General features: G+C 48.0%; 1 protein-coding gene across 5 annotated transcripts in view; it reads right to left on the reverse strand.

Annotated features, from left to right (window-relative positions):
• Positions 1 to 14,210, reverse strand: part of DENND2B (DENN domain containing 2B) — a 200,096-nt gene that overhangs the window by 25,904 nt on the left and 159,982 nt on the right. For 4 of the 5 annotated variants that reach the window (XM_031941941.1, XM_031941942.1, XM_031941943.1 and 1 more), the window contains 4 exons: positions 7,892 to 8,046; positions 4,681 to 4,896; positions 1,980 to 2,076; positions 612 to 656 (listed from right to left, as the gene is read on the reverse strand). In XM_031941941.1, coding sequence (XP_031797801.1) covers positions 612 to 656; positions 1,980 to 2,076; positions 4,681 to 4,896; positions 7,892 to 8,046 — 513 coding nt within the window. The remainder of the gene's footprint in view (positions 1 to 611; positions 657 to 1,979; positions 2,077 to 4,680; positions 4,897 to 7,891; positions 8,047 to 14,210) is intronic. The other variant, XM_031941944.1, reaches the window with a different exon arrangement.

A 14,210-nucleotide genomic window follows, 5' to 3' on the forward strand; every position in this document is an offset into this window, starting at 1 on the left:
TCTGGCCATCAGGAAAAGACGGCTGTAATCCTCCCTCGCCCTTCCTGACCCTTCACATTCCCAGCGCGATCTGACAGGCACATCTGGCCCTCCGATCCCACTGGCAGAAACTCGGGGGCATGCGAGGGAAGGGTTAGAGAAAGGCCATACTTTTCCATAAAAATTCCAAAAATATGGTCAAAGGCAACCATCTGGCACTGGCCGTCACGTCAGGCTCGCATGATAAACACCTGGAATCTAACTCCAGTCCATCCCTGTGGTTTCCCTGCCGCCCTCAGCCCTGCTACAGCCTCCCTGGCCACAGTGAGGGACATCGAGCCCACGGGGGCCGCGCCACCCCCCTTAACAAGGGTGAAAACAGTTTCCAGTTGGAGAGTCTAGTCCTGCCGAGGAGGCGGCCAGGGACTCGTTTCTTCCCATTGCCTTTTCTTTATCCTGCTTCAATTACCAATGAGTTACTCTAAGGGTCCCTGTAAATCCAACGAGTCTGTATGGTCCCCAAAGGGCCACTTTTAGGGACAAGGGAGAGGGAGGAGATTTCAGGTTGTAGGAATGACACTTGCATCACACAATAGCAAAAGGTAATGTCCCTCCCAAACCCACCCCCTCACCTTTAAATCGGTCGTCGGAGTCGCTCTCACTCTCACTGTTCTCGTCTGTAAAAGCAACAGAAACAAGACTTCATCACCCTTCCCAGAGAGTGCGATGCTTCCAAGCCCGGCTGGCAAAGCAGGTCCAAGGGGACACTCTCCTATCTGCCTCTTCCTTGTGAGTCAGTCACCCCAGCCAGATGAACGCCGGCAGATTGCTCTTTCTTAACAACCGAGTTAAGTAGCCCCAGATTAAATAAAAATAGTGGGTCAGTGAGCTGTCCACAGACAAGCCCGGACACAGAGGAAGAAACAGGAACAGAATACATGCGGAGGAAAGAGTCCGCCTTCCTATGGTAAGCCGAGGGTTCCCTTGCCTCCCCATCTTGCCGGACCATTCCTTTCCCCCATACCCTTTCTTAAACCAAGAGGCCTTACAAGAACCCTCTAACCCCTTCTACCCACTCTGCAATACAGTTGTTTAATGACAGCTTACATTTATAGGGATATAATATATTCTTATATATTATATATATAATGCAAATTATATATATATAATATATATTGTATATACATTCTATATTTGTATATGTAATATTCTATATTATATAAATATTCATTTATATATTTCCTATATAAAAATTTATATATAAATACATTTATATATTTTTATATTTATATATGTAATGTACATATATAGATAAATAATATGTATGTTATATATACAAAGTATATATAATTTGTATATTTGTATATATAATTTTTGTGCATATATTTTGTATAGATACTTTGTATATATAATATATTTATTAATATTTTATTTACATATGTGATATACACATATAAATATCATTTATCTATATTATATATTCTTCATATATAAAAATGTATATATAAATATGTATATTTCTATTTGTATATGTAAAATACTTATATAGAAAAATATTTATTTATATTATATATATAAATACACACTTATTTTAAAAGTTACAACGTATTTTCTTTGCTAAAATCCTGTCATTTTGGTACAGAAGCATCATCACCCTCAATAATACACAAGAGAAAACTGAAGTTCACAGAAAATCTCATGGAGGACATGAGGCTCTGACAGTGGGGTGTACCAGAAAGAATACTGGACCACCGTCCAATTTCTAGTAGACCCCACTGCCTGACCCCACATTTCCCATTCTCCTGGGTAAGCCAGGGAGAAAACCGTTCCCTGACGGGGCAGCACGGAGGCAACTTCTCCTCCTCAGCAGGGCCCAGGGCGGCTCCCCTAGGGGACAGCTTAGACCGGACAGTGGGTGGAAGCAGTGAGCAGACACTCAAACGCCAGTAACCCCAGCTAAGTCCGCGACCTCAATGCCAGCTGGAGCCCGGGCAGCTTACCTCTCAGGGACGCCGTCTCGATGCTCGACATGGACAGCTTCTTTAACCTCTTCTTGCCCCTCTTGGCGTTATAGATGGAATTGATCCTCTGAACCAGCTGGGGGAGAGATGCGAGAAGGGCTGAGTGCGCCAAACCCCCACCTTCCCTGGCAAAGACGCACTCCCTTTGCAGGTTTCTGACCCATAATGCCACGGACCCATTGGGCACAAGCCCCTGACAGTGGGCCCCACAACCACCCTGGCTCAAGCAGTCACCCGCAACCCCTCCCATCGTTAAGCCCCTCAGGGACAGGACGCGGTCTCTGGCCCAGCGAATGAGCCCCCGACCCCTGGTCCCCACTCATGGCGCCCACTCTTCCTCTTGCCCCTAAAATAGCACTGCCCTCAGAGCTCCCCTCTCAGTCTGATAATGGCCCATTTACAGAGCGGGGAACTGTCTGCTGTGACCCCGCTGGGAGTCTGCAGAGAGCAGGGATGTCCCCACAAGCATCAGTGGAGGATCCCCAGGTGGCACTAGCTCCTAGGGAACCCAACTTTCTCCTTGCTCCAGGGTACCACGAGGGACTTAGTGAATTCATGAAGCAGAGCAGAAGGATGAGCCAGACTCGTCTACCTATGGGGGGATCGAGCCTGCAAACTGAGAAACTTAATGCCCTCCTGCCTGCCAAAGGGCAGAATGAGAAGCTGTGGGATCTCTATGGCCTTCTCTGAGGGAACGCAATCACCTCCAGCAGCCACAGCTTCCCAGAAGAAAAGACAGGAACAAAGAATCCAGTCCTTTTTCTTCCTGACTGCATCAGGGGCTGGACAGGAAGGATCTAAATTCCCAATATGCCCAAGCATTGTTTGCCGTCTAAAAATACCCTGTTGGTTAAATCCTGCTCCCTCCTCATTGGGGGGCTCTAGGGCAGTGTGAGGGGTGGGGGGTGGGGGACAAGAACAACACATACTTGGATGTGTCTGAAAATTGCTTCTACAGAGAGGTATGGATAGATACTGAACATCTCTTCTCTACTCACAAAACCTAGTAACCCAGTAACTCTCATCTAGCTTCCTCCTTGGACTTCCTGCCTAGGTCCCCACGCCTACCATCAATCCTCCACAGAGGGGCTGAAATAATTTTCCTAAAGTGAAGATGTGGCCACATTGTCCCCCTGCTCAAGAAATCCCAATAGCTCCTTTTGGTCTTTCAGATCAAAAATAAATTTCTTGGTTTGTTTTTTAAAAGTCAATCAATCAATAACACTTATTAAGCACCTACTATGCACTAGGCACTGTCCTAAGCACTAAGGATACAAAAAAGAGGCAAAAGACTTAAAACTCTTTAGTTTGTTTTTTAAAAGTCAATCAATCAATCAATCAATCAATAAACACTTATTAAGCAACAACTATGCACCAGGCACTATCCTAAGCACTAGGAATACAAAAAGGAGGCAAAAAACTCTCTGCTCTCAAGGAGCTTAAAATATAACAAAGACAACATGCAAACAAAGATATACAAAGCAAGCTATATGCAGGTAAATAAGAAACGATGAAGGGAGAGAAAGCACTAGAATTCAGAGGGGAGGGAAAAGTTTCCAGCAAAAGATGGATTTTCCTTGGGACTTAAAGGAAGCAGGGAGGTCAGTGGTCAGAGCGGAGGAAGGAGAGGCAAGTGGTCAGCGGGAGAAAATGCCCAGAGATACGAGATGGATCACCTTGTGAAAGCCAGAGACACTGAACCGGAGCATCCTGTGAGAAGAAGGGTGACAGAAGGTGGAAGGTGGAAGGTGGAAGGAGGGGCTTTGAAGGCCAAACAGAGCATTTTGTAAGGGAGCCTGTGGGGTTTTATTATGAGGGAGAGAAGGGGGTCGTGCTGGGAGCTGTGCTTTTGGAAAATCCTGTTAGCAGCTGGATGGGGAACGGATTGGAGCAGGGAGAACTTGAGGCAGGAAGGCCCCCCAACAGCGATAATCCAAGCGTGAGCCGGTGACGGTCTGCACCCTCATCAGAGAAGAGAGAAGGGGGGCACGTTCCAGAGATGGTGCAAAAGGGAATCCTTCCCAACCCGGCCTTCATCCACCCTGCCAAAGGAAGCCTTTCTTGATCTCCCTGCTGCTGCTTCTCCAGCCCAGAATCTATGATTAGAAATTGAAATTCTCTCATTTCTATGGAGCGTGAGCACTTGGGAAGCCAGGCTGCACGCCGGCCTTAGCTCAGTTCCCTGCACACATTTCCTGCTAAATAAATGCTTATTGCCTTTTTGGTGCCTGTGATCCTGGATGTGAATCTGAACATAAGCACATGGAGAAATGTTTTCTCTCTCTCATCAGAGCGGAAGCTCCTTAAGGGGAGGAATCCAGTCTTTGCTGCTAGCCTGGGGAGTGGAAGGCAGGGACAGTGAGCGGCTCGGCCCCTAAGCGGGAAGCTCCCAGAGGGGGTTCCACGAGAGGAAGAAGAGGATCCTTCCTTTCGGACGGGCCCTTCCCTGACAGTGAAGCCGTATCTTTTCCATCAGCGGGAAGCTCCCCAGGGGCGGGGACCGTGTCTCCCCAGCAGACAAAGCCGGAGCCCGGCTCCTTTTCTTGGCTCTAGAGCCTCGGTGGCGCCGGGCCGTGAGCTCCGCTCTCCCCATGCGGGTGGAGAAGATGAGGGGAGGACCGGGCCGGATGGGCGAGATGCTTCCTGGCAGCGCCCCAGCCCTCCCTGCCACCGAGGCTACCTTGGGGATTCGGCGGGCACGGCGGCTCGAGAGCAGCTCGCTGGTGGTGCTGAGGCTATCTTCGTTAAGGCTGGACGGCGAGGAAGGCAAGCTCAGCTGGGCCAACAGCAGCATGTCGTCGTGGCTGTGCCTCTTGGGTAACCGTGGCAACCGGTGACCCTTCCTCTCGGACCAATTCCCGACGCGCAAGGACTGGGTGCCGGATTTCAGGGAGAGCTGTGGGGGGGAGAGGGAACAGGGGAGGGGGCTCATCACTGGCTCCCCAGCAGCTCTCTCCTGGGGCCTGATGACCACTGGGCCCAGAAGGCCCCGGCCACTCTCCTTGCCTCCTCTCTCTTCCAAGCTCTCAGCCATCAGAAAACAGACTGGCCCATCCACAGGGCCCTGGGACACAAAAGCAGCCTCTTTTTTGGTCGGGAACCAAGGCTCACGGTGGGAACAGAACCACTGATGCCAGTAAAGGGGAAAGCAAAGGCTCAGAAAACCTTCAGCTCATCTTAGGAGGGAGGGGGGACACAGGGGAAGCAGGGGCTGGACAAAGGGAGAGAATCTGAAGCTCAAAATTTTTAAAATGCTATAAAATAAATAAATAAGGGAAGGGAGGAAGACATAATTATTAGTACAGATAACAAGGCTCAGAAGACAGTGCATTACACATATGTCCTTAGTAAATGTGTCCTGATAGAACTGAGAGAGACAAAGAAAAACAGACACAGAGAGAACAAGTAGGAGGCTTCTCCTATGCTTTGGGACACAACAAAAGCTAGCAGCGGCTAAGGAAGCATCTTCAGATAAGGAAGGCAGGGAAGGGAGGTTCCCCCCTGCCCTTCCTAGTCCCCTCCCAAGCCCCAGCCCCTCATCCCCTCTGAACCCTAGCACAAAAGCTCTGCAGGAGAGAAACCCTCAGGCTCAATCGTTGTCCACCCTGCTGGAGTTTGCCTGGACCCTCTCTCTGGGGCCCCAAAGGGAACCTGGGCTAACTCTGAGCCCACCTAGGATTCCCCTTGGCCACCTCCCCAGCTTTCCGCTGAAAACCTCTAGGGAGAGCTCATGCTGGCTACGTTTGTCCTTCAGTTTCCCCACATCCACCCCGGCCCAAGAAAAGGATCCCCTCACATGTATACTAAGGGCCAGCTAAGCTGGTTCCCTCTACCTCCAGGGCTGTTTTAGGCTCCAGGGCAGTCGCTGCACCCTGAGGGAGGCATTACCAAGAACCTGAACCCAATATTGGCTCAGCCCCCTCACTGCCAGCCAGGCTCCCTCCTCCAGCCGTCAATAAACTAGTGGGTCAAGGAGTGAACATGGATCTGAAGATCAGCCTAGGCAGAAGATTGTTAGAATCCTTACAAAGTATTAACTCATTAGAGTTGATAGAGACAATAACTATCTAATTTAGCACGACTCAGTATGACTGATCTGATCCTACGAGGAGATGTTATGGGCCAGAACTTGAAACAAGGTACTAAGTACAACTGGTAGAAACAATGCTTGTGTTCACACCTTTAGAGAGATTATATAAGCAAGAAGCTCTCAGGGTCAGAGGCACTCTGGGATAGACACAGAGCACTCTGGGAGATTGAGAGCCAGAAGCCCTCTCTCGGAGGCAAGACACGATTCATTCCAACTTTCACCTTGGTGCTGGCTGGAGACACTTTGGAAGAAGAGAAGCCGAAGCTAAAGACTAGCAACAAGACCTCTCGGAACCAAGGAAAGCTGAGGCCTCTAAGAAAGCTACCGGGGCCCAAGGAAGGAGAAAATAAACGTTTGCATTTTATCAGCTGGCTGCATTGGGGTGATGATTACTTGTAACTGAAACTAAGGCTGCCTCCAGAAAACCTCCCTGAGAAACCTGCTCCCAGAGAGAACCATTATATTTTAAAGAAGAGAACACCACAGAAGATATCAGGCAATCAATCTGCAGAAAAATTGATCGCATCAGGCATCCCAAAGCCAAGGGAAATCATGTTGGGGTTAGACATCGTTTTGGGAGTATCCTGGGAAGGGGTCTCTTCCACTGGCATAGAGTAGCGGTAGCAAACATGTGGCCCAGGAGATTGTTTAGTGCAACCAGAATCAGGTTAAAATGTAATCAGGAAAAAATAATAATAAAAATATAATCAGGAAATATTTAACAAAATAAATAAAAATACAGTAAGACATAAATAACATTTAATTTTAAAACTGAGTCAATATGTGGCCCGCAGGGATCCTCTTTTTTTTGAGTGAAAAACTGACATAGAGGGCGAAGAGAACTTGAGGAAGCAGGAAAACAGAAAAGAGATGTCGGTGAGCTCCTTGTGGGCTGGGCCTGAATCATCTCTAACCCCTGTGAGCACAGCCCTCCGCACTGAGACCCCAACACTTCGGAGACCTGTCGCTTCTCCTCTGCGGGCACTCCCGGCCTTGGAGAGCGCCCGGAAACATTCGCTGCCCTGGGGTAGCCTCGGCCACCCTCAGAAAGCCGGCCCGCGGCAAGCCTCTGCGTCACTGGGGAGACTGCCACCCCGGCCAGCCGAGGGACGCCCGGAGAAGGCCCATGAAAGTGCGGGTCATCGGCAGGTGGTTAATGGGTGGAGCACTTAAGAGAGCGGGCATTTGTGGGAGCAAATGCCTCTGAGACGGCCTTATCTTCTGTCCATTTGCATTCTCCCCATCATCTTTCTTTTTTTTTTTTTTGCTGAGGCAGTTGGGGTTAAGTGACTTGCCCAGGGTCACACAGTGTTAAGTGTCTGGGGCCAGATTTGAACTCGGGCCCTCCTGATTCCAGGGCTGCTGCTCTGTCCATCCTCCTCCTCTTGGCTTCCTCCCATTTCCCACCCCGGCCACCCCAGAGAGCCAAAGGGATTCCCCCCCCCCAGCATTATAGCTGGAGCTTTAGGACCCTCTGCCCCCCCTCCCCTATGGACAGTTAGATATTGGGCCGCTGCCAGCCCCTCCTCCCCCAAGGCTGAGATCATTTCTGGTCCAGCCTCTGAATGCAAATTCCCTGACCGAGGCCTGTCCACTCAGGAGGCGGGGGCGGGCGGGGACCCAACAGGCAGACGAATAAACAAGCCTTCCCAGCAGCCGCGTCAGCCCCGGAGCGTCCGCGGGCCAGGAGGAGCGGGAGCCCCTTCTAGGAGGAGCTCCAAGCTCGAGTCCGGCCGGCAAAGGCCCGGGGTCCCGGGGAGGGGCCCGCTAAGGCCCCGGGCCTGGGGAAGGGGGCCGTTACCTGGGGGGGTGGGTTGCTGTACTTCCTCTCCTGGGGAGTCCACATCCTGTGCAAAGAGTCTAGGGAGTTCTCGGACAGCAGCTGCTGGGACTTGCGTCCTGCCCGCCGGCCCTTTAAGTCCACATCCTCATATGGGTTCTCTTTGGGCACATCTCCTGCAGAGGAGGATGGGGGGGAGGGAGGGAGAGGGGCAGGAAGAAGGGACACACACACACACACACACACACACACACAAGCACAGACAAGAAAAGAAAAAAGATTCCTGTGAACCAAATAAAGTGACTCTCTCCCCCTCAGGCCCCTCGGCCCCATGAGTCATGCCGCCGTCTGCAGCTGGATGGCTCCAAACAGATCTTGGCCCTCTTGTCCACGAGCCCTGCTCTCTTCCCCTCCCCGTCCCTGTCCCCCTTCCCCAAGCTGGCACGACCGAGGCCTCCGGAGCGCCTCCTCCTCCGGGCCCCACCGGGCAGCCCAGGAGCCCTTCCTGGGCAAACCCCCTCCAGGCAGCCCCCCCCCCCCCCCCCCCCCCAGCCCCAAAGCCCCTGCTGGGGGCAGAATGGCTGACTCATCCCCGAGGTTCCCCCAGGGCCGGCCCCAAACCCCCTCCTCCACTTGCTGTGCCTCCGGGTAAACCAAGGCGCAGAAAAAGGAAACCCCCGGGCAATCCCCACAAAGCCAGAGGCAAAGCTCCAGCCCTTAAGGAGCCTTCAGCCACCAACCTTTCTTTCTCTTTAAGAAAAAGGGGGTTTTAAGCTTTTTTTAATCCTGAGTTTGGATTCTTTTAATTAAAAGAAAAAAAAAAGCCCAAATCCACATTTTCCAAACCTTTCCAAGTCCTTCTGATCCTGCGCTATCCTTTGTTGTTGGTGGGGAATGGGGGGAAAGTGGGAGGGAGGGGGGGAGTCCAGATCTGCTTTTTCACTTTAACCTGTTTTTAAAGATTTCCAGAGATTCTCACTGTGTTCACTAGTCCAACACTCGACCGACTTTCCAGGATCATTTGAGCATCTCTCCTGGTAATTCTGGTCTATTTCCACACTGAGCAGCCAGGTCTCCATGGACAGAGTGACCAGCCCTCAGGAACGACCCCTTCCCCAGGATGGGGAGGGGGAAGGAGTCTCCAAAACAGCACAGCCCCCCCCCCTTCCCTCCACCGCCACCCCCAGAGATTCTGGAGCCATTTCTGCTCCTCTCTCCGAGCCCCAGCTTCTACATCTCCAGAGCGCAGGGCCCGTGGGCATCCTGGCCACATCAAAAATGCCCTATCTGTCCTTTCTACAACAACTTCTCCTAATTTCTTTTCCGTAACTCTGGGTAATCCAATTAATTCATTTTAAAAATATTTACTGCATCCTTCCCATACTGGCCTTCTGTTAAGTCACTTTGAAGGGGAAAGGGAAAGGAAGGAAACAAGCCCTTATTAAATGCCTACTACGTTCCAGGCACTGGGCTAAGTGCCTTAATTAATTTGATCCTCACAACAATTTTTTCAGTTAAGGAAACTGAGACAAACAAGGGTTAAGGAACTGTCCCATAGCTACTAAGTATCTGAGGTTTGATTTGAAGTCAGGTCTTCCTACTTTGGGCCTAGCACACTATCTGCTATGTCACCTAGCTGCCACTGTACGAGATAAGTAAGAAAAAGAAAACTAGACTAAATTAATATACAAGAAAAACAAAAGTAGGCCATTGCAGGTGGAAATGGCTACATTTTTGGCATTAAAGTAGGTATGGCTTGCTTGGAGGCAACAGGAAAAAGATAAGATTGGAAAAACAAGATGAGGGGAGTTCAGAGAGGGGCTTGAAAGGCAAAATGATGAATCTTGGACTTGACTCTGCAGACATGCGGGGAGTCATTAAGATTCCTAAATATAGGAATGAGATGAGAAAAGCTATATTTTAGGGAAAAAAGGACAGCAGGTCTATCCAGAGTCCTTTTCCCTCTCTAAGTGACTTCATCATGTCTTACTGATTTAACTAATCACCTCTGGTTCTAGTTTCTCTTCTGATATTCAGTTCTACAATCGTACCCGCCTTGTGGTCACAACAAATTAAATATTCCATGAGCATTTCAAACACAACATGTCCAAAACAGAGTTAATTATCACACTCTCAAACCCCACCCCTTTCCCCAACTTCTCAATTTTGGGGCCCCTCCATCCATTCCAATCCCCCATGTTTAAAATCCTCCAGTCATCATAACCTTCCTTACCCTACAAATACAATTAGCAGGATATCCAAATTGACTTCTTACAGTTACATCATTTCTTGCATCCAAATCCTTCTCTCTAAGGCACATGGTTCCCTATTTTCTTTAGGGTCAAAAGCAAACTCTTCTGTCTGGCATTTAAGACCATTCATAACCTGAATCCAACCTACATTCACAGCCATATTGTATCACTCCCTCTGCACGCCCTGCAGTCCAGTCAAATTGGTGCTCTTATACATGACAATTCATACCTTTGAACTGGTTGTCTCCCATGTCTGGAATGCTCTCCCTCTACATTCCCAGAATCACGAATTTCCTTCAAAGCTCTGCCCAAGTGCTACATGAAGTCTTTATTATTGGTGCCCTCTCTCCAATCATCTCGCATTTATCCACTTCAGCCACATCCTCTTTAGATGTGTTCTGTATTTATTTACAAATGTACCAGTTGTCTCTCCTGTTGGACTGGAAGCTCCTTGAGGTTAGGAATTATTTCATTTGTTATATCTGTATTACTAGTGCCTAGTACAGGACCCATCATGTAAGAGGTTTGTTGACCAGTAGATTTTAGAAAAGAATTGGACAAAAATTAGATATCTGTCCTTTACAGGGAACAAACTGGTTCGTGACTGGAACAGAATGTAGTATATTGTTTAAAAACAACAACAACAAAAAAAAAAAAAAACCAACAACAATAATTCAGATAACCATGGAAAGGCTTACAAAAACTGGTGTAGAGTGAAATAAGCAGATCCAGGGAAACAATATACATAATGACTATTACAAAATAAATGGAAAAGGGGAAACAGATCTGAATATTGTGTAATTGTAGTAACCAAACCTGGCTCTAGAGATGAAACAGAAAGTATATCTTACTCCAATCTTCATGGGGGGAACTTTGATATAGTTGATATATTGGTTCATTTGAAGAACTATTTTTTCTTTTCTTTTTAAATCTTCCTTACAAAGGGTGGCTTGACGGGTGGAGAGGTAGATAATTCCAAAAGGAAGATGATATGAAAACAAGATAGCAACTATTTTTAAAGAGCAGAAAAAAGTCTGTGAATGTTCTGATGAAACAAAGTGCAAAGCAGTCTAGGTTTCTCATAACCAAATCACTGGACATTCCATGGGTTCAAGACACCGATGGATGGATGATCCCTTTAGCCGAGAGTATGTTAACTCCCTAATCCCTGGACTGCAAGCACCTCAGTGCTTCCTGACATGAACCAACGCTGGCCAAGAAGTGGTAAAGGGTCAGTTCTGTGAACTTCAACAAACATTTATTAAATGCTTGCAATGTGCAAGGATCAGAGGATTTAAAGAAAGAAGGGGCCTGTTACAGGTCAATTAGTCCTATGATTTTACAGAAGAGAAAACTGAGGTCCAGGAAGTTAAGTGACATGCTCAAGATCATGCATGAAGGAAAGAGAATTCTGTGTCAAATCCAGTTCTTTTGATTTCAACTCAGGACTCTTGCCATATACCTTTTCCCAAAGTGCTCGAGATTTGATTCTTGAGTCCAAGTTTCAGCTAATTCTCCATGCTACTAATCAAGCAACCAGAGCTCCAGGGAGGGGAACTTTAGCAGTGGGGTTGGCTGAGGAGATAACATTCTTTTGAAAGAATCCCCAAGCTAAATAAACCAAGAAATTTCAAGATGGTGGAAAGAGAGAGAAGAGCACTAATAAGGCAGGAGAGCAGGGAAAGATTTTCCCAGAAAAGTAGTAGCATCTAAACTGAACCTTTAAAAAGGCTGAGGAAGGAGTATGATCCTATTTAAGACTCCCAGGCTCATTGTTTCCAGCTTTGAGGCACTTACTTCCTGACAGCAGCTAGCAGGGGAAATAGCCACCAATTCATTTACTCCACAAACATTTGTGATGTGCCCAAGCACAAGCAAGGAAGCTGGGAGCCATTTAAAGATAAATAAGCCTTAGTCCTTGCCCTAGGAGGAAGATAAGATAAGGGCAGAGATAAACAAAATACAAATTAAAATATAAATGTATACAGGGAGGATCTAGTGCTAAGAGACCAGAAAAGGAAAAGACAAATTCCCATCATATCCAGAGTCTGAGACCAGGAAAAAAAAAAAAAGGAAAAAACTAGTTTTTTCTTCCTTTCTCACTGTTTAGCAGCAGGGTCTTGGATCCAATAACTCCATATTGTTATTGCTTCCTGACTTGGTACCCTAACATGGCTTCTACTTAGCAACCAATTTCTAGCTGGTGGACCAAGTTAGAAAATGATTATCACTCAAAAAACAAGGCAGACTTCCTCAGATTCTGCATGATAGCAGAAGACCAGATCTGTCTTTGTTAATAATAAAAAAAAGAAGACAGTTGATGAGAGCTTGGGGGTGGGGGAAGAAAAGATATCTTTTAAGTCAATGGATCTCATGCACAGGATGAAAATCTATCCCCATGTTCCTGGGGATTTCACAATTTCCAAAGCCAAGGTCCTCCTGAATCCGGGGAATCAACTTGTTGTTATGAAGAAAACCACAATGAATTTAGGAAATGCCTTTTAGAAGGAAAAAAAATTAGACGGGGAATTTTAGTCACAGTTAATTAGATTGCACTTGGAGCAATAAAAATCTCTGTAAACTAATGAGTCAAGGAGGGGGTCAAGAAAGGACTTGGGGTTGGATTAAGTGATTCCCAAACACCCAAGTACAGTAGAGTCCCCAGTGTCTGAGCAAGGCTGAGCAAACAATTTCCCGTAACAGACTCATGTTATTAAAATGACTTGTAACTGTTCCAAAGCCCTGAGCAGAGCTGACCCCAGCAGCCAAACTTACAAAAAGAACATAAAACCTACCAGTCCAGTAAATGGTTTCACCAGCCTGCCAAACTAAAAGTTTCGAAGGAATAAAATAGATGAATGTAGTGCTCCTGCTCCTTTCTCTTTCAGGGAAGGGGAAAAGGAGGGAAGGAGGGAAGGAGGGAAGGAGGGAAGGAAGGAAGGAAGGAAGGAAGGAAGGAAGGAAGGAAGGAAGAGAAGAAGGAAGGAAGGAAGGAAGGAAGGAGAGAAAGAAGGAAGGAAGGAAGGAAGGGAAGAGGGAAGGAAGGAAGGAACGAAGGAAGGAAGGAAGGAAGGAGGGAAGGAAGGAGGAGGGAAGGAAGGGAGGAGAGGAAGGGAGAAAAGAAAGGAGAGAGGAAGAAGGGAAGGAAGGAAGGAAGGAAGGAAGGAAGGAAGGAAGGAAGGAAGGAGGGAAGGAGGAAGGAAGGAGAGAAAGAAGGAAGGAAGGAAGGAAGGGAAGAGGGAAGGAAGGAAGGAACGAACGAAGGAAGGAAGGAAGGAGGGAAGGAAGGAAGGGAGGAAGGAAGGAAGGGAGGGAGGAAGGGAAAAGAAAGGAGAGAAAGAAGGAAGGAAGGAAGGAAGGAAGGAAGGAAGGAAGGAAGGAGGAGGGGAAGGAAGGAAGGAACGAACGAAGGAAGGAAGGAAGGAGGGAAGGAAGGAAGGGAGGGAAGGAAGGAAGGGAGGAAGGAAGGAAGGGAGGGAGGAAGGGAAAAAGAAAGGAGAGAAAGAAGGAAGGAAGGAAGGAAGGAAGGAAGGAAGGAAGGAAGGAAGGAAGGGAGATAGGAAGGAAGAGAAGGAAGGAAGGAAGAAGGAAGGAAGGAAGGTTGGTTTATTAAGGCTTTATTGCCTGCCAGACATTGTGCTCCACACTGATACTCTTTGTTAACCCTACAGTATATAATTTGCCTGGTGAGTGGCTGTTTACAAGGCTGTGAAGAGGAGCATTTTTAGCAGCAGCAGGGCACAGCTGCTCCAGCCCCAGCAGGAAGTCCCAGATCTCAGGGAAGGAAGGGGTCTCTCTGAGGCCCTCTAGCCCAACCTCCCCCCAAACAGGAGCCCCGTCTATAATTCACTTGAAGGCCTCCAGTGCGGGGGAATCCACAGCCTGCCAGAGCTAATGGGAAACCTGTCCTTAGAACAAGAATGAGGTCACCTTTCTGTGATCCCACCCACCCCTCTCCTCTGTGCCCTGTGTAAAAGAAGCCATGAGAAGGGGTCCTACAGTGACACTCTGGAGAAGCAAGCACTAGGAGACAATTCCGAATACGCTCCCGTCCCACCGAAAGCCTGGGACTCACCGGGGGGACAGAA

Source organism: Sarcophilus harrisii, chromosome 6, assembly GCF_902635505.1.
Source record: "Sarcophilus harrisii chromosome 6, mSarHar1.11, whole genome shotgun sequence".
NCBI lineage: Eukaryota > Metazoa > Chordata > Mammalia > Dasyuromorphia > Dasyuridae > Sarcophilus > Sarcophilus harrisii.